At 35.8% G+C, this 19,966-nt stretch overlaps 2 protein-coding genes across 2 annotated transcripts in view; one reads left to right on the top strand and one right to left on the bottom strand.

Moving 5' to 3' along the window:
• Positions 1-212, top strand: part of LOC136038657 (uncharacterized) — a 36,518-nt gene extending 36,306 nt beyond the window's left edge. Inside the window, exon 4 of the mRNA XM_065721913.1 lies at positions 62-212. Coding sequence (XP_065577985.1) covers positions 62-74 — 13 coding nt within the window. The 3' untranslated portion in view covers positions 75-212. The remainder of the gene's footprint in view (positions 1-61) is intronic.
• A 1,454-nt stretch (positions 213-1,666) lies between these two features.
• On the bottom strand, positions 1,667-18,874 carry LOC136038656 (uncharacterized). Its single transcript, XM_065721910.1, has 4 exons — positions 18,751-18,874; positions 10,282-10,512; positions 6,836-6,946; positions 1,667-2,114 (listed from the first exon to the last, which is right to left on the bottom strand). Exons 2-4 carry the CDS (start codon positions 10,459-10,461, stop codon positions 2,103-2,105), a joined length of 303 nt encoding a protein of 100 aa, XP_065577982.1. The 5' UTR covers positions 10,462-10,512; positions 18,751-18,874; the 3' UTR covers positions 1,667-2,102.
• Positions 18,875-19,966: the final 1,092 nt, after the last annotated feature.

Raw genomic sequence — 19,966 nt, 5'->3', positions numbered from 1 at the left:
TAAAGTTTTTCAGTACTTTTAAAAAAGCCATTTTGTTCTAATTAATGTTTTTGTGTTTCAGGAATCATTCTTAAAGAATTGGGACACAATTCAAACTGTAGCGTACAGATGGATTTCCTGAGGAAAGGGCAACCCCCATCATGTTAGTAATTATTACTGCTTGTTTTGAGTTTTAATGTTGCTCCTTACTTTCAATAGAAAAAAAACTTGTTTTTTTTTATCGAGTTTTGGTTATTTTTAAATAATTCCAGGAAATCTGATCCCACCTCCACGGACGGAACCCCGCTTACCATAGAAATATCTTCTATATAATTCAATCTTGGTTAAAATTTACCCCAAACAATTACTCTTAACCACTCAACGCTTAGGATTGAGACGGGAAAAAGAAAGCAATACATATAACAAGAATTTTGTATGAGAATTCTGGCAAATTTCCACAGTCTATAATTTCCCCTGACAAGTTCACTCCCTGGAAACTTCAACTCCATAGAAAAACCTCCAGCAGAAAATTCCCCCTCCCCCCTGAAAATTTATACATGCATCTTAATAGCAACTACTATTGGTAAACAATCGATACATTTTATAACTTAAACACCTTTACCCAGGGGCTGTGGAGGGGGCGGGTCATGTTATACTCAAGGGCATAGTTTTTGGCCTTTCAACTAGGATGAAGAAAATGGCTGTCTCAAAAAATTTATCGCAGTATTTTGGAAAACAAAATTTGGCAGGGAGGCTGCCTAGTTGCCCACCAATTTTATTGGTCAATTAAAAAGGGTAGTAAAACTTTTCGGTTTTCTTGAAAAAGATTTTCTTGTCATACATTTGCGGTGGCCATCTTATTACCTCGTATTATATTCAGCTGCCTATCTGATTTGAAAGTCGTGACCAATTGTACTTAGTTGCGATAACAGTCTTACACAATTGATTTTAAGCATTGATTGGGGTAGTTTTTGATGCTGGGTTCTTTTTCATAGTCAAACATGGAGAATTATTTAAAATATCTGTTACCTCAACAACACCACCTGATACTGAAAAAGTGCCAAATCATGGACAGTGCAATAGATTCTACAGATAGCTATAAAAATCTTAAGAGGATTGATTTTCCTGTACTGCTTGCTGGAGCTGTAGTAATAAAGAACAGTCTTGAAATTAAAAGCTTCGGTAGGAAAACCAACTTGATTCTACATTTTGAGTAATAGGTGGGGATGAGTAAAAGTAAGTAAAGATAGGAAGGAGGTCCGAGTAGAATCCTTCTTTAAAAACTTTGATCTTGTGACTGACAAACGAAGCAACAACATGATTTAAGTTAAAGTTGAGGAAATTAGCTCAGTATATGAAGTTATCCTTCTTAGCCCACTTTTTTAAGAAACCTGACTAAAAGCTTGCAGACAGACCCAAATCGTGGATCAGATTGTTCTTGTTATAATTTGTAGGTATATACACGTTAATTACTACATGAGCTTCAACCTTTTAATCAGGGTTCCTTAAGTAATTACAAATATATAAAAAACAAGTTTTTTTAACAGCAAGTAAGGAGTGACATTAAAACTTAAAATGAACAGAAATTATTCCGTATATTAAAAGGGCGGTTCCCTCCTCAACACCCCGCTCTTTACGCTAAAGTTTGACTCTTTGTTCCAACTCTACTTTTTAAAACAATAATAAATACATAAAAGATAAAACTTATATATTTTAAATCAGCAAAATCAGTATATTTAAATTTTTCAATTTATTTTCTTGACTCGGGATGACTCAGGATGCAATTTCTTGGTTGGGTAGACTTCACGAAGAGCAGAAGAGCTGGGATGAGCAGTAAATTCGTTTAGCAAAGGATGAGCAAAAAAATATAATTAGTTAAAAAATGTTAAGGGCTCTATTTCTTTTAAAATGTGAAAAAGAAGAAAAAAGGCATAAACTAGAATTTTACAGAGAATGAAACGAATTTAAGGTTGAAAGCCCTTGATTTTTATTTTAACTTTAACATTACAAGAAGCCTGGTCTGTTGCGACGCCTTTCTCTGTGAAAATTAAGGCTATCACACAAAAAGACGGCAACAGTGTACAGGCTTACACAGTTAGTTTTTACTGCAATTTACTGCTCAGCTACTGTTTAGCCTAGAAAAGAAAAAGGACGTTAATCGATTAGAGATAAAAGACATGTAAAGAAGTGATAAAATAAATAAATAAACAAGAACAGATCATTACTTTAAAGGAGCAATTTGAATGGGTTAAGATTATAATTCTGACCCGGGTGCAAGGAAGACTACAACCGCCACTAGACATTCTTAGACAATCTTTTCAATTAACCTATTATTATGCTAAAAAAAACTGTCATTGTATCAAGTATCAAGATTCGAACCCTATTGCATTCGTTGTTTTTCTTTGACAGAATTTGGAGTGTTGTCTAACAAAGGAATCAATTTTTTTCCTATGCAAGTTTTTGGCATGCTATTTTTCTGAATTCCTGTGGTTTTAACCCTTCAACCTAATTCTACATTTCCATTATCCTTACACATCTAAGCTTCAGCTCTACCTATCCACCAAATTTCCTTAAAAAATTGATTTTTTGAAGATTGAAAAATAAGTTGAAAATATGCCAGATAAATAAATTTTATTTATTGCAAAATAAAACTTTGCGAAAAAAATTTTGCCCTAAAAAAATTTAGTGATTCTTATCTTACGACAAACAACAAGATGATTTTCTTCACTTTTGAAGTTTCAGGCAGCTAAATAATCCTCGAAACGCACTGAAACTTTTCTAGGTCTGCAGTGGCACTGGTGTTCTTCCTTTCTTCTGTTTCTCTCTCCTCATTTGAATAATTTACCACCGATGATAAATGAGACCCAACAATTAGAGCAAATTCTGTGGATGCTGTTGAACATGCAAAAATCAGCTAATGGTTTGTACATGCCTTTATTATTCTTCCCTACTTGTGTTCAGTTCTTATTATAACTTAGAACTTACTAAAATCGGTATTTCCAGAACCAGCGAAAAACCTTTTCCTTTTTCACTAGTTCATTCATGTAAACCAGTTATACGTTCTAGAATTTTTTTTCCGATCCTACAGAATTAAAAATGTTCAGTTTTCTACTAAATTTGATACGAAAATGGGAATCAAACTTTCTCACAAAGAAAAGGGCTGTTTATTGTCCTCCAAACTCGATGCGCAACAGATGAGAACCAATATTTCACTCTGCCGCTATTGGTATGTAAAATAAAATTGATTTATATTAAAACAAATTAACTTTTTTAATATATAAGAGAACTTTAATATGAGAACCAAAGGAGAAGCAAAAACTTTTGTGATTTGACGTGCATCTCAATGTTGTTCTTTTCATAAGTCTTGAACCCCCCAAAAAATGATACCAAGTCTCTCCATCACTAAATTCACAAACTGAACAATTTCTTTTATCAATTCTAAATAAAAATGAATTTAATTTACAATAGCTAGTGAAATCCAGAGAAAATAGCTTTTTTCCTTTTTTGGTAAAGTGATAATTTTTCTCGGTTGTGTGAAGTATTATTGTGTTTATGTGCTCGTCTGTAAATTCACCTTAATTTGGTCAGTCAATCGTGAGTCAATTTGGCCCAACGTCTTATATTCTTGTAGAAAATTATGGACTGAATTAACCCCCAGAAACTCTCAAAAATTCAATTCACCCAAAAAAACACCCAAGCTGTTTTTATAGTAATATAGATACGCGATTCAGACAACCTGGGTACACATAGTTTCTGTCGTTCTAGATCCCTGCTTCGAATCGGTAACCGATTCTAGTCAACTGACTGTGCAGTATTTCACAGATCCTGGTAAAACGAATATTTCTGCGCGAAATAAGACGTCTCGTTGAATTGAGCCATGAAACTTCATTCCATAGACACAGGCCTCAGGGACATAAGACATCCAATAAATCCACATAAATGCAAGTGTTTTCTCGAGAAGAGCTACACTGGGTCTTGGTACATGTGTCATCATTGACTATTCTTGTACAGTCTTTATTAGCAATTAATAACCTTTAAATGCAAATTTTTATTTAAATTTCAATTTCGTTTTCACTTTGACGGCTGTCTTATATATTATCCTGAAAATTTTCATCTTTACTTTTTATGGCACTTGGTATCTTCCAAGTGACATGTAGCTATCGCAAATTCTGTCGGTCGGTCGGTCTGTCTGTCTCTCCCGGTTTTCCTACTTTAGGCACTTCCAGGTAAGCCAGGACGACGAAATTTGGCAGGCATATCAGGGACCAGCCCAAATTAAAGAAGAAATTGGCTCCGACCGGCATTAAGCCTCTGATTTTCCTCAGATCTCATATTTCAAATCCCGACCAGATCGGTTGACATTGGGGGGAGTTGGACGGGGAAACCGAAAATCTCGGAAAACGCTTATAAATGTCGTAGATTCGCGATTGACGTAACCGGACTGGATCTACTCTCTTTGGGGGAGTTAGGGGATAGGGTGCTTTAGCGAGTTTGTTACTTCTGGATGTGCTAGGACGATAAAATTGGTTGACGTGTCAGGAAGCTGCACAAATTGACTTGATAAAGTCGTTTTTCCCGATTCGACCATCTGGGGGCCTGAAGGGAGAAGAAAAATTAGAAAAATTGAGGTATTTTTAACTTACGAGTGGGTGATCGGATCTTTATTGATTTTCATATTTAGAAGGACCTCGTGACTCAGGCTCTAATTTTAAATTCTGCCTCTGTTTTTCCTTTTAAGGAAAGCCTCTGATTTTCCTTTTAAAGCAATCTATTGATTCTTAAAATTTTGCTAGAGCTCATACCAAATGAGCTCTTGGCTATTTCAACCCCGTCAAAAAGGGCATATGAGCTCTTAGCTCTTGTTTATTCTTCTTCCTACACTGAGGACGGTAGAATGGACATCTCTGTTCTCAGAAACTATTTAACCATCACATTTTTGAGGGGGACTGAAATCAAAGTCGCTAAGAGATTGACCAGGGTACAATTGTCAGAATTTAATGTTTCCGTCGATCCTTTTACTCCAACCACTTATGCCTGATGGAAGTTTAATTTTTGTTTTTAAGAAAAATGTTGGACAGAAATTTGGCACTCTTTTCTTGAATTCTGTTACAGACTGGAGTGGTCATAATAACCATTTGGAGGGAGGAGGGTTACAAAGAAAACTTTAAAAAAGGCCTCAAAAATTTGTTTATATTCTTTTTTGTTAAGTTTTTACGATTCAGATAAAACTTTCGGGAGGTGGGGTCAAAACCCTCACTCTTGGATACGGCCTTGGTCGACCACTTCCAAATTGGTACCTGGAGAAATTTTTGGGTAAAAACACGGGAAGCGTCGAATGGCTTGCCCCCAACTACACATAGTAGTCCTGGCCAAAGGCAGAGAATCATGAGATCGGTACCTCCACTACGCAGATCATTGTCTACATGCGTATGGGTTTTGTTTTATAGATGTAAAAATACTAATGGCTCAAGAAAAATATCCGGAGCCTGGAGTGACAGACGTATGATTGCAGAAGCTTCGAGACATTGCACAACAATTATAAAAACTAAAAAGACCAGTTTAAAGAATAATTTATATGGAAAAGGAAAAATATAAAGGGGAGCATAATTGATGGCAAACACAAACACGAAAAAAAGGACCGAAGAATCCTCATATTTTGACACCAATTTCTTTTCAAAATAACTACAAATTACAACTATGACCAAAGGCAAACACCTGAATAGACTCCCAACTCAGCAAATGATAACGTCATGAAATATTCACCTTAAAAATTAATTTAGCAACCCCATGGTAAGGTCTCTGAAGTTAGGAGCTTTGACGAAACTTCGTCATTTCCGTTATCTCTGTGGATTAATTGATAAAACCGACAATTGAACCACTTAACACATGAAAAACATAGCTAACAATGTTGCCTTCGTGATCGCTCGTGTTGTATAAAAACCATATATTTTTCCATTATTAATTCACAACCCTGATTTCCCTTTAATAAATCGCTTTTTAAAAAATATATCCGATGCATTGCTTACATTTTATTGTCCATTAATAAACCTTGCTCCTCTTTATGCTGGTATGATGTCAATATCTCCCACAAGGAATTTTTAGTTCTTGGGTCTTTGAGCTTACCTTTGAACACATACCAGTGATTTAAAAAATAAATGACTCATATTTCCGCTTTCTCAAAAGAGAAACCAATACCTTCGTAATCTCTGAAATAAACCCTGAACCACGTTCACGTTCAAATAATCAAACACGTCATCAGCCATTTAGATCTCAAAGGGTATCTGCAAGGAATGCGATTATTGAAATTCAAAATCAACTGACGTAGTTCTCGAACTAAATTAATTGCCGGTTCGTCTGTTTTGAGCGAATATTTTTTTTTTCTTTTATTTGCCAGTTGTTCGCTAGTATCCGTCGATGGGAGCAAATCGCAGATATTGTTGATTGATTCGATTTATGGTTGGTAGGTATTTGGTTTTAATTCTTTTAATTTTGGCTTTCATTGACCTTTATTCATCTTTTAATTTTGATTCTTTCATTAGTTTTTTTTATCACAGTGACTTTCACAGCCTCACTTACGGAATATAATTACCTAGGTTCTTTTATCTAGGAACGTCCCTTGGAAGGTTCTCTGGAGAGAGAGAGGGATAATGCATCAAGAAAGATATTTTTGTTGTCAATCAGTGAATTTTTTCCTGGTAAGTTACACCTTGCATGGGATGCTTTCCATTGGGATTACGCTTAGAAAGTTTCTTTCTGAACGCGTTAAGAAAAACGATAAAATTAATCATGTTTTGGTGCATCAGCAACTTCTGGCTATTTTTGGTTAAGACAGAGAAATACATAAGCAAAAACAAACCTTCATAAGGATGTTCACTTTTCTGTGAACATTTTTTGGGTCACCATTCACTAAAAATCTACAATCGTTAGTATTGTGGTAGTCCAATTCATTCTTTCCATCATCACGTACCTACGGGATAAGAGATCATTAAATATGGTTTATTAAACATCCTTTAAGTGAAAATTGAAATGGTGCCTCATGTAACAGCGGCTGTCGAACGCTTCTCTAAGCATTACGTTGACTATTTAGTGTTATCTGCAACACTTAAATGTTGTTTTTTTCCGTTAACACTAGACTTCTTAACATAAACTTCATCCCCACTGAATTGCTTAGTGAACAAAGCACGCTGCAGTACTCTTTTTTTTTTTTTGGGGGGGGGGGGGTAACAAAAAACAAATTAGATAATTTGACCAAAAGGTCCCCAGATTCCGTAATGTGCAGCCAATAGCGACCACTGGGCATCCTCAATTAGAGTGACCTTAAGCGTTGGCATTCTCTTCCGTAGCGTGTAGCCCATAGCAACTTCTGGGCATCCTTCATTAGAATACCCGCCATTAGAGGGATCTCTAAGTTCAAGCACCACTGGAACTTTAGCCCACCGACTGCATATCTCCGGTATTTGAAGAAAGAATCTAGGTAAAATTACATCTGAACAAAATTATAATCAGAGACATATGAAACATGTCGGTTCGTCTATAGTAGCTCCAACAGAATACCTTTTAACAGGGCATCTTTTCAGCACATTAAAGGTCTTCGTCAACTTCAGGCACAAACAAGATATATTATTTTCAACAAACTAACCATCTTAGAATCAGTTGTTAAAAAACTATACACTTAGATTGGAAGCCACAACAGAGATACGATTCATCCACCATAAGGCATAAAAATAACAAAACCGCAAGTCCCATATTTTAGAAGGAAGTAGAGCTAGTGTCTTAATTTTTTTTTCAGTTTGTTTTGCTTGACAGATCATTATAAATACAATAAAAATGTCATAAAATTATACCATTTCCTAGCTGACGGAAGGGGGAGGGGAAGGGTCACGCTCTTGGTACTCCATAGATGACAAATAAAAAAAATTTACAAAAATCTGCACCCAAGGCCTAGGGAAAGGGCTCCCGGTGGATCCATCACTGCTGGAAGACGTTATGTTTATGCTACAAATCCTCCTAAATTCCACAGAAGCTTGAGCTAGATGTAAGCTCCGGTATTGAGTTCAATTTGGTTAAAGCGGTCAGTTACGGGATCGCAAATATTTGATGTTACTGTTATTTTTTTTTATAATTTTTGTCAATACTAACAATATTTACGCTTATGCACCATTGCAAATTCTGTAAGCGAAATATTCCGATGTTTCTTTTTTTTTCTTTTTTTTTTTAGTAAGTTAATCCAGAAGAGGGTAAACAGCATGGTCTTTACCTCACGCATTTATTATACTTAAATACATAGAAAGCTTTAAATTGGATCTCTTTGGGCTCAACCATCATACATAGTCATCACCGGAGGCAAATTTTTTGGACCATTCTGATTAATTGTTATCTTGAAATTTTGATCTGATACCATGTGGGGGTACCCAGAAGCATTGAAAGGCATCACATTACCTTTCGAGAAAAAATTTGACATTAAACAAGAGTTAAGAGCTCATACGGCACTTGTGACGAGACAAGAAGAGGTAAGAGCCAAGAGCTCATATGGTATGAGCTCTAACAAAATCCTAAGAATAAATAAATTGATTTAAAAGGAAAGTCAGAGGCTTAATGCCGGTCAGGATTTAAAATAAGAGCTCTGAGTCACGATGTCCTTCTAAATATTAAAATTCATTAAGATCCGATAACCCACTCGTAAGCTATAAATACCTAATTTTTTCTAATTTTTCCTCTCCCTTTAGTCCCCCAGATGGTCGAATCTGGGAAAATGACTATCAAGTCAATTTGTGCAACTTCTTGACACGCCTACCAATTTTCATCGTCCTAGCACGTCCAGAAGCACCAAACCCACCAAATCACTGAACCCCTCCCCCCAACTCCCCCAATCAAGTATCAAGGACATTTGCTTATTCTATCCACCAAGCTTCATCCCGATTCCTCCACTCCAAGTATTCTCCAAGATTTCCCCCGCCAACTCCCCCCAATGGCAAAAGATCTGGTCAGGAGTTGAAATAAGAGCTCTGAGACATGAATTCCTTCTAAATATCAAATTTCATTAAGATCCGATCACCTATTCGCAAGATAAAAATACCACAATTTTCATGTTTCCCAAGAAGTCCGGTTTTCCCCTCCAACTCCCCCAATGTCACAGAATCGGTTGAAATTTAAAATTAGAGCTTTAAAGCACACGATTCTTCTAAATATCAAATTTCATTAAGATCTGGTCACCTTTTCGTAAGTTACAAATACCTCAATTTTCAAAATTACCCCCCCCCCCCAAACTCCACCAAAGAGAGCAGATCAGGTCCGGTTATGTCAGTCATGTATCTTAGACAGGTTTTTATTCTTCCCATCCAGTTTCATCCTGATCTCTCCGCTTTAAGTATTTTCTAAGATTTCCACCCCCCCCCAAATGACGCTAGATCTGGTTGAGATTTAAAACAAGAGATCTGAGTACGAGGTCCTTCTAAATATGAAGTTTCATGAAGATCCGATCACTCCTTCATAAGTTAAAAATACGTCATTTTTTCCAATTTTTTAGAATTAACCCCCCCCCACCCCCAATTGAGCAGATCCATTCCAATTATGCAAATACAGTATCGAAGACTTCTACTTATTTTCCCCACCAAGTTTCATCCGATCCCTCCAATCTAAGCATGTTCCATGATTTTAGGTTCCCCCACCCCAAACTCCCCCATTTGTCACCAGATCCGGTCGGGATTTAAAATAAGAGCTTTGAGATACGATATCCTTCTAAACATAAAATTTCATTGAGATCCGATCACCCGTTCGTAGTTAAAATTACCTCATTTTTTCTAATTTTTCAGAATTAACTCCCCCCTCAACTACCCCAAAGAGAGCGGATCCGTTCCGGTTATCTCAATCGTGTATCTAGGACTTTTGCTTATTTTTCCCATCAAGTTTCATCCCGATCCCTCCACTCTAAGTGTTTTCCAAGATTTTAGGTTTCCCCCTCCCAACCCCCCCCCCCATGTCGCCAGATCCGGTCAGGGTTTAACAGAGGAAAGCCAAAAACATCTTTGACAGAGGAAAACTTCTATTGGTTTTGATATTGTGACTTTCCTAGGACGTTCTTAATTAACAAAATTCAATAGCGGTCAGCAATGTAATGGGTAATTACTTTATTGGTGTTTCTCTTCTTTTTTTATCGTCTAGTGACACTTTTCTCTGGTAATTAGAGGGTTCCAATACAGTGGAGGTACACCCCTGATGGTTACAAAGGATGGTCAACCTTGATGGTTCCAACAGTCTAGAACATTTACCTATCACCATGGCATATTTAAATAACAGAAGTACCTTTAGATGTTCAAATTCCTGTGCATTTGCCATAATATTCAGGATTTCTCCTTCATCCAAGCTGGGGTTTATCATGCCATTAAATACTTCGACTGTATCATACCTAATGAAGACATCACTGGCAATACGTCCTAAAACAGTTGAGTTTAAAGTTTTTGCATCTTTGTCAAAACGTATCATTCCAATTTCATCAAGCCTGCGTGCAGCATTAAAAACAAGCTTACAGCAATCCTGAAAATAAATGACAAAGTAAACCGTAGGCAATTCAAAATAATACAACCATCAAGTTGCATCCATTCAGTCCTGTGTTGGCTTAGTGGGTTTGACCTCAGCTTGTAAAACGTGACCAGGGCTGTATACAGGGGGTGTAGGTGGTTGTGAACTACCCCTCCCCAAAATGTTTGTCCGACTCATAAAAACATAAAAAATAAATGTAAAAAAAATTTGTGTTTTTCTAAAAAAAAAATCATAACTCCTCCCCCCAAAAAATCCTTTTGTAACCCTCTCCCTCCCACAAAAAAATTCCTGGATACAGCTTCTACGGGACCCAGAGTTCAAACTCGGCCATAGCAACGCACAGCAGGGCCAAGGCAAGGAGCCCTCTTCTATTCAACTTGTATGTTTCTGAATTTCAAGTATCTCATGCCTCATTTGGCCTTTTAGTCCAGGACTTTTAGGGTTTGACCCGGACAAAATTGCAATATAAACGAAAATGGTACCAAAATGATCAGAAAAAAATTCTGTACAACATACTAAAAGTCCCCATAAATCCGAGTGGGGCGAGTACCCGAAAAACAGGGGAAAAGGGGGAAATGCGGGGGAAAATGGGAAAAATGCCGAACATGCCCAGAAAATAGTTTAAAGTGAGTTTTCTGGGGTTTTCACATACGCTGATTACGAAATTGACATCTAAAATTCAGTATAGAAAAAGAGTAATACGGAAAACGGGGGAACAGGGGAAAGAGGGGAGAACAGAGAAGAATACAGGGTAGGGGTAAACAGCGGTTTGAAAGATATTTTCTGGGGTATTCCTATCTGGTGATTACGAAATTGAGAAATAAAATGATATAAAAAAATCGATTAACATAAAACGGGGAAATGAGGGGGGGGGGGAAGGGGAAAAGGGAAATATACAGGGTAGGGGTAGAAAGCATGTGGAAATGTGTTTTCTGGGGTTTTTCTATCTGCTGATCACGAAACTGACCCCTAAAATGAAGGAAAGAAAACGAGAACCATGAAAACCGAACAAAACTGGAGGAAACAACGGAAAAAGGGAAGGGAGGCCTGACTCCTGAGCCAGCTGCTAATGGCTAATAAGTAGGCCTATGGACAAAATAACTCGCTTAAGTATCAAACTTGTACTTTCTTGAATCACAGACATTTCTTACAACCATTTGAATTACTAAACATAAAGAAAACAACCGCTTGGCAGTTATATATAAAATGGCTATTATATGTAAAATTTGCACTTTCGAAGGCAGTATAGTTGACTTGAAAAACATAGCATTGATATCACTAGTCGAGCTCCTCGTCTTCGACAATCTTGTTGTCCCTGTTCAAACAGTTGATACCCTGACATTCTCCGCACGCGAACGTACACGCTAATCCATTTTTCTTGCAGCTGCATCGCGAGTTCTCACAGCCTGTCTTACAGTTGCATCTCACAACACTCAAAAGAGTCTGAGGTGCGGGCAACAAAGGGGAAGGCCTCCCTTCCCCTTTTCCGTTGTTTCCTCCAGTTTTGTTCGGTTTTCATGGTTCTCGTTTTCTTTCCTTCATTTTAGGGGTCAGTTTCATGATCAGCAGATAGAAAAACCCCAGAAAACACATTTCCACATGCTTTCTACCCCTACCCTGTATATTTCCCTTTTCCCCTCCCCCCCCCCATTTCCCCGTTTTATGTTAATCGATTTTTTTATATCATTTTATTTCTCAATTTCGTAATCACCAGATAGGAATACCCCAGAAAATATCTTTCAAACCGCTTTCTACCCCTACCCTGTATTCTTCTCTTTTCTCCCCTCTTTCCCCTGTTCCCCCGTTTTCCGTAGTACTCTTTTTCTATACTGAATTTTAGATGTCAATTTCGTAATCAGCGTATGTGAAAACCCCAGAAAACTCAATTTAAACTATTTTCTGGGCATGTTCGGCATTTTTCCCATTTTCCCCTGTTTTTCGGGTACTCGCCCCACTCGGATTTATGGGGACTTTTAGTATGTTGTACAGAATTTTTTTCTGATCATTTTGGTACCATTTTCGTTTATATTGCAATTTTGTCCGGGTTCGACCCTTTTTTGAGCTAAAAGTCCTGGACTATTTATGCAGATGATTTGATCATTTTTGATTATTAGCCTTCTTCAAAGCCTTATTCAACAGGATATAAGTTTAGTTGAGAGATTCTCTTTAGCATTTGGCTTCCCAATCTCAATCAGTAAAACTAAAGCTATTATATTTACTAATGGTACTCTAGATCCTCCTAATCCACTGACAATTTTCTCAAGGGAGATCCCATATTGCATTTCAGTGAAGTTACTTGGTTTATTAATGGATTCTAAAATGCAGTGGCATGAACATATTAATTCTTTGAAATCTCTGATTATTCGGAGACTTTGTATTCTAAAAAGACTTGCTGGAAGTAAGTGGGGATGTCACCCAAAAATTATTTTGGATTTTTACAAATTATATATTTGTTCAAATATAGAATATGGGATTCAAATTTTTTCAGCTCATCCTCCACCCTCATTCAAAATCCTTGAATCTTTACAAAATTCTGCTATTTGAATAGCTTTGGGTGTGCATAAACATACTCCTCTGTCAAAGTTAAGAATACTGTCGGGGTTGGTGTCCCTAAGTGAAAGAACATCTAGTCTAAGGATAAAATATTTCTCGCAAATCCAGGCTTATGGAGCCAAGCATGCTGTATATGCACATACCTTTGCTGAGAAGTCAGCCTGTCCCAATGCCCATTCATCATGGAATCAGTTTCAACTGGAGGTCCCAAACTGGAATCAACATTTGCTTTATGCATATCCTTTTACTGAGTCCCCCCCCCCATGGAAAATGAGTCCTCCAAGCTGTCAAGTAGAACTTATCTCTATTAGTATAGATTTGATTCCTAATTACAAGATCCAGACTATTTTGGCTGAACACATCTCAAAGGCTTACCCCAACTATAGAAAAATATATACAGATGGATCTGTCCAGAGGGAAAGAGCTGGAGCAGGAGCATGTATCCCATCCCTGAATTTGAACATTTATTCTCCTCTCCCATTGGGATCTTCTATCTTGTCTGCTGAATTATGTGCCATCCGCCTGGCCTTGGATGCACTTATAAATTATAACATGGAATCTGAAAATATACTCTGTCTCTCCGACTCTACATCAGCATTACTACTGATCCAAAATATTAATAGAATTGCTAATGACAAAGATTTATATAATATTAGAAGACAGCTTCTTAATCTTAAGATCAAAGAAAATGAAGTTTATTTTCAACATGTTCCTAGTCATAAAGGCATCAAATATAATGATATGGCTGATTCTCTAGCAGCAAAGGCTTCCATGTTATTTCCTAGTCCTTCCTCTGACCTCAATTCACGAGATATTATCAGGCAAAGATCCAAAGTTAATCACAGTAAATTAATGTTATCTCCATTTCATACAAGATTAAATACAGTGCTATATTACAAGCTGAAATCAGGTGCCCTACTTCTAAATAGCTTGTTATTTAATTGGAAGCTACATCATTCCCCTTTATGTCGAATCTACTTTTCAGCAGAGGAAACAATCCAGCATATTTTATTTGATTGCCAGGCTCAGAGTGAGGAGACTGTTGCTCTTAAGCATTTCTGCTCCTTGGCTAAGATTCCAAATACTTATACAGCTATCCTGGATTCTAACCTGCCATGGGAAATTGATCATAAGATATTGAAGGCAGCAATTGATACCTTATAGAAGAGAAATATTGTTTAATAAAGATTAAAGCTTGAAGAAGTCTATTTTTAAAGGGACGCAATTTATCCATAGTTTTTGATTGTGCAGAAGAGAGCGGGAATGAGTAGGAAGAGCTGTATTGGTACCGGCCAGCCTAGTGCCTTAAACTGCTGGGGACAGGTAGCTCAGGTACTTGCACTTCCCACAATCAATAACAGTGTATTATTGTTCATAATTGTATATATCCATTGTTTGCAGACTAGAGGAGAATAGCACTTCCAGTAGCTAGTTTTTCTGGAGAAGAAGTCAAAGAGGTGAAAGGACTTGTTGTTAGTCCATATACCTCCCTACAATTTTTGGAACTGGAGTTCCAAATGAGATCCAAATATATAAGTTAAGACAACATGAGCATTTGAAAGGAAATCTAGACTCTGAATTAGTTATCACACTTGCTTTTTAACACTATGGAGCAAGCTCCAGTCTGTAGACACGAGGGCAGAGTTCTATCACTGACAAACCCAAACTTAACCTCAAGACAAAATTAAAAGTTTTATAGTAATATGAAATATTGTTCCAATATTGAAATCTAGAACATAAATCCCAACAACTTAAAGATTGGCTTCAACTCAGGACAAATTCCTTAGAGTTAAGACTTACTAATCTGAAAGAATTTATAGACTTGATATCAATATTATATAGCTGAGAGACAAATATTAAAAATGTCTTTTTTATGTGGCAGGCAATATCCAATTTGATATACCAGTTTTTACACAACAGCCCTATCCCTAAAATTTTGGGATTTGTGACTAAAAGAATTATAAAGTATATATCAGGCTTTGCCCACTATGCCATTATCTTACAATGTACTTAATGTATTTATGTAAATAATCAGTTTACTCAGAGAGTGGGCCAGACAATGTTTGGCTCAAAATACTTGTTTGTCCACACAGTTGGTTGCTCCAATTCAAGCATAAAAACCTAACTGGTTCTGATAGTTCTCTTTTGGGAAACAAATCTTTCCTTCAGGTTACACCAAGCCAAAAGGAACTCAACTTACAACTGCCTTCTGTTAAAAGCTTCAACAAGACAAGTAAATTGTATACAGGCATAAACCTTTTCCCCTAGTTGTTTACCATAGAGGTAGAGTCAATTTGAAGGATAGCATGCAAGAGTTCTGATTTTTTTTTCCTAACTGCAGCTTTACATGTTGATATTGTACATTATATTGATAGCACCTTTATTATCCAAATGCTTAGGACTCTGAGATATCTTAGGCCCATGCATTGCAATGCTAAAATCATTTGTTTGGTTAGTTTACAACAAAGAGCTCATTTTACTGGACTCAAAATGTGAGCACAATTAAATAAGAAAACCCAAGAAAATTTAAAGTAACTTTGCAGAGTGAATATTTATTTATAGAAAACATGTTACATTCCTCTAACTCCCACTATAGAGTGTATTCTGCCACAAAGAATAAACACAATACAGTAGCTTGAGACAATATTATCATTAATAATTGGAAAGATAAATAGAGAAGTCTTAGGAGATACAAAAAAATATGAGACTTTAAAATCTGATTCTTAATTGAACAAGTTAGGTGCCAAATTGATAAACCCACAAGTAAACATTGTAATAAGGTTACCTTTTGGTTCTGATTTGTTCTAATGATACTGTTCCAGTCTTTTAGAGTAAAAAATTATCAACTTTTTATTTTGCAGCATGAATATCAGGATATTTTCCTTTATGATATTCAAGAAATCAAGTGCCTTTAAATAAAGACACCATAAAAGAACACAGAAGTCAGTAATTTGGAGTGCTAGTCATTGGAGCCCCAGTGTTGGGACAGAGGAAAGTATTCATCAATCATACTATTCTGTATTTAGGGACTAAACATCATTTTTATTTTGAAAACAGTTTTTTGATTCATTTGCCACTAAAGATAACAATGTATTTAATAAGATCTCACAGACTCTGCTTGAACTCATTTTGAGAGCTCATAGGTATGTTTGGATATATTCTTTCTTATTTAGATTCTATTTTCAGCCATTTCTTCCGCTAGTACTTCTAACAAGTCCAGAACAGAGTTCTTTGAGATTAACAGAGCACAAAGCCACACTGGTTTCTTGGCATAAACTCTAGGGGTCACAAGTTCATTTCTAGTTGAGTAAAATTTTGTAGTTGACTTTTCATATTTTCTTTTAGCCTTTCAAGGTTTAGCAATGGTTTTATAAACTTTATTTCCAATGACTGGATTAGCCATGTATTTTTACAGTTCAATGTTGCAACACTTACCAAAATGTAATACTGCCATAAAAAATCCATAATTTTGAAACAGCCAAAAGACAAATATTAGAAAATCAGTTGCCTTCTTTTTTCTGTATGAAAAAACTTAAGATAACTTAGCAAGTTTTACATGCAGGTAACTTTCATTGTCAGAAATGCAACCACAATATGGGTATCAGCAGATCATAAGGAATTTTTGGGTAATACTTTTATTTCATTAACATGATTCCTTTAGAAGAGCCCAAACTCTAAAGCATTAGATAACTATGACAATTCAGACAAAGTAAATTGCTCTGCAAAGATGCATTTTGCAAGGTACTTGCCTAGTAGTACATAGTGTCTTCTGATCTATCTTGCTACTTAAATGCCCATAAATTGTAAGTCTCATTAGAACTTAAGTACAAAAATGTCATTTATGAATGAATTGGAGGAAAAATTAGTTAGCCCTTTCAACTGCTCCTATAAAAACTAAATTTGAATTACTACTGCCCAATCCTCTCTACTTCCTTCCTCCAACAGTACTTGAAAGCTTAAGTTCTATCCCCACAGCTGTTCCAAAAGTATTGCACATGCTATTTTGATAACCTCAATACATTTTGTGTCTTTGGATTTGATGTTTAGCCATGCTTCAGAACCAGGCCTGCCTTTATCTTTAATGTGGCTGCCAATACTCTAATCTTAGTTAGAGCAATCAGTATCAATAAATTGTATTATCTAAATTGATGATTTACCTAAATTAATTATTAGATAAATTTATTGAAACACTAATACCTAAATCCTATTACCTGAATTAATATTTTTACTGTCTATGGTGATTGCCAACCAACCTTTTCTGCTCTTTCTTCTACAAATTTCACTGAGGTATTTTATCATAGGCTATTAACAACCCTTCTTGACTATTAAGGTTATTGTGTCAGCTCAGTAGTGTGTTGCTGCAGCTGGGTTCAAACTCAGGTTCCCCCATTACCAAGCTGAGATCATAACCAATGTACCCGTGCAGGACTTCTAAAAACTTAATCTAATAGGAATTTTAACAATTTGATTATCTATACCAAAATTTAGACAGCATCTTGAACAGAGAGCACTGTAATGGGACCCATTGAACACAACAGTTAGCCCAAAATGAAGTTTCTTTTAGATTATACAAAATTGCTTATATTTGCCTAATTTTTAAGGAGCATTGAATAGGCAGAGCACATGGCCATTGTATTTCTTTGACCATTGCATTTCTGTTACTTTTATAAGCTATATTTTTTAATGCAACAGTCTGTGCAGATTTCCAAAAAGAATAAATTAGCAGCATCTTAAAATGTCAGGAAAATTCTGATTATTTTCTAATTTCCATTTGAAAAATCACATCAGTAGAGTCAATTTAAGTATTAAGAGATAAAAACAGTAGTTAATAACAAATAGTTTTAAAATTTCAATTGTCAAAAGGGCAGTAATTTCTTTGTAAATAATAAATTTATTTCTGGTCAAGTTTTCCTCAATTCCTAATCTTACTTGGTCATGCTAATTTTTTTTTGGACTGAAATGTTATAAAGCTTGCATCTAGCATAATAATGGAACTCTTGTTATATATATAAGAGGTTGATTACTGCTATCAAAGGTGTATTTGAGCTATTCTTTCCTCTAAATCCAAGGACATATTGTGTATTATCTCCTGTCTATAGCATAGGCTATACTAACTGACCTACTCTGTTACCCTTATAATAGGATATATTTCAATTTTGATGGAAACCCATCAAACTCAGTTTAACCCCTAGTAGCCAATTTTCAGTTTCAAAAATTGATCAATTCAAAATTATCAGATTTCAAAGATCTACAAACAATTCCTAAATTTAGAAAAAAAAAATATTGAAAAGGCTTAAAATTAAGAAAAATTATTAATCTAAGCAAAACAACAACAATTGCATTTAAAAAACCAAACCAGAGAATAGAAAATGAAAATTAGTCACTCAAGTAGGCAATTTCAGACATAATGATCAGAGGAGGGTTAACATGGCCTAGTAACTAGGCTATGCAGCCTTCAGTAATTTTAGCAGCTGATTCCCTTCGGAAAGTTGGATTTTCCTTCCATAACCGCTTTCCAAAATAGCCCAGTAAAAAGTAGGCTAGCTGATCTAAAACTTCAGTAGGCTACTATAAGGTCTATAGGGTATATTGGACTGAACAGGACCATGATAGATAGAGACAATATCAAATACAGGATCTAACCTAATTAGCCTGTACAAAGTATTGACAAAAATTTACCAGGCAGAAAATTCTCCAGCCCCAAAAAGGGGCCGGATAATAACTTGAGCCAATGAATTACGGTAGGATATTGAATTTGTTAGTGATGAAAACGATACAATCGCGGAATCGCCAATAAACGTTGCAATCAAGCAGAGTTACAAACATTCTGGTGAGTTAATGTGCCCCCTTGGCATCCAAACAGTGTCAAGTTTTAGGAAGAATAGGTCCAAATTTTGTCTATATTATGTCCATAATATAGTAATCTTGAAAGGTCAGAAATTAGAGGTTACTTTTTAACACTTATTCTATTGACCAAAGTACTCTTAATAAATCTCTTCCAAAGCAGTCAAGTAACGTCAAATATAATCATACAAAAAAAAAAAATCATTTCAAACATCCATACAGAATAAATTAGTGCAAAAGCACTAACTTATAAAAACTTGTTAAGAGTAAATTACTACTTACGGAAGGTTAAGGTTCATCTGTTAAAGAGAATTTTTCTTGACAAGTATGCTTGGCTCTAGGGTCAGCATTTTCACTTCCTTTTGTGGTATTTTACTAATAATAAAATACCAAAGTCATGATGTAAACGACTTTCAAGATCATTCACAAAATAAGCTTTGTCTATTAAAAAAAAGAAGATCTGATGCCACGAACCATTACAGCTGATTTATTTCTCTTTTTTCAGATGAATTAGATCTTTCTGAGCATTGAGTAATAATATATATATATGTTGAAAATAGTTGACCTTTGTGAATCTAAAATTTGACGAGATATCTTTGAGGGAATTGCAGCAAAAAAGGATATGGGAGAGGGCAGTGGTGGATCTCGGGGAGAGGATGCTTCCCTAACGTAGTAGTGGATTTGTGGTGGGGTCCGGCTGCTCGGGTTCGGGTTAGGACGAAAGTTTTTTTTGTAAATGGTTTTTAATAAGTTTTTAATTATTAAGACTGTTTCTTTTTGCAAACAAGTTTAAAACAAGGTTTTAATTACTTTTTGTAGTCTCTGTCAAATTTTACTAATGACTCATACTGCGAAAAAGTATTTAATTAAATTTAAGTTTATCTAGGGATTCTGTCCGTTTTACCACAAAAGCCAACTTTGAGGCGAAAATCTTCAATTCGTAATAAAAAGGAGGGAAAATATAAAATCCTAACTTCTTTAGGCTCTCAAAATAATATTTCAGGATTATACTCTCACGACAGGGCTGAAAAGTAAAATATTTAATTCTTTT

This window comes from Artemia franciscana, chromosome 18, assembly GCF_032884065.1.
Source record: "Artemia franciscana chromosome 18, ASM3288406v1, whole genome shotgun sequence".
NCBI lineage: Eukaryota > Metazoa > Arthropoda > Branchiopoda > Anostraca > Artemiidae > Artemia > Artemia franciscana.
This window is presented reverse-complemented; position numbering and strand designations above follow the sequence as displayed.

Excerpts from the sequence above, each read along its gene's own strand:
- LOC136038656 (XM_065721910.1), bottom strand. The coding sequence starts at position 10,461 with ATGATACGTTTTGACAAAGATGCAAAAACTTTAAACTCAACTGTTTTA. Across the intron at positions 6,947-10,281 it reads AGGAATTTGAACATCTAAAG|GTACGTGATGATGGAAAGAA; the intron begins GTACTTCTGTTA and ends CTTATCCCGTAG.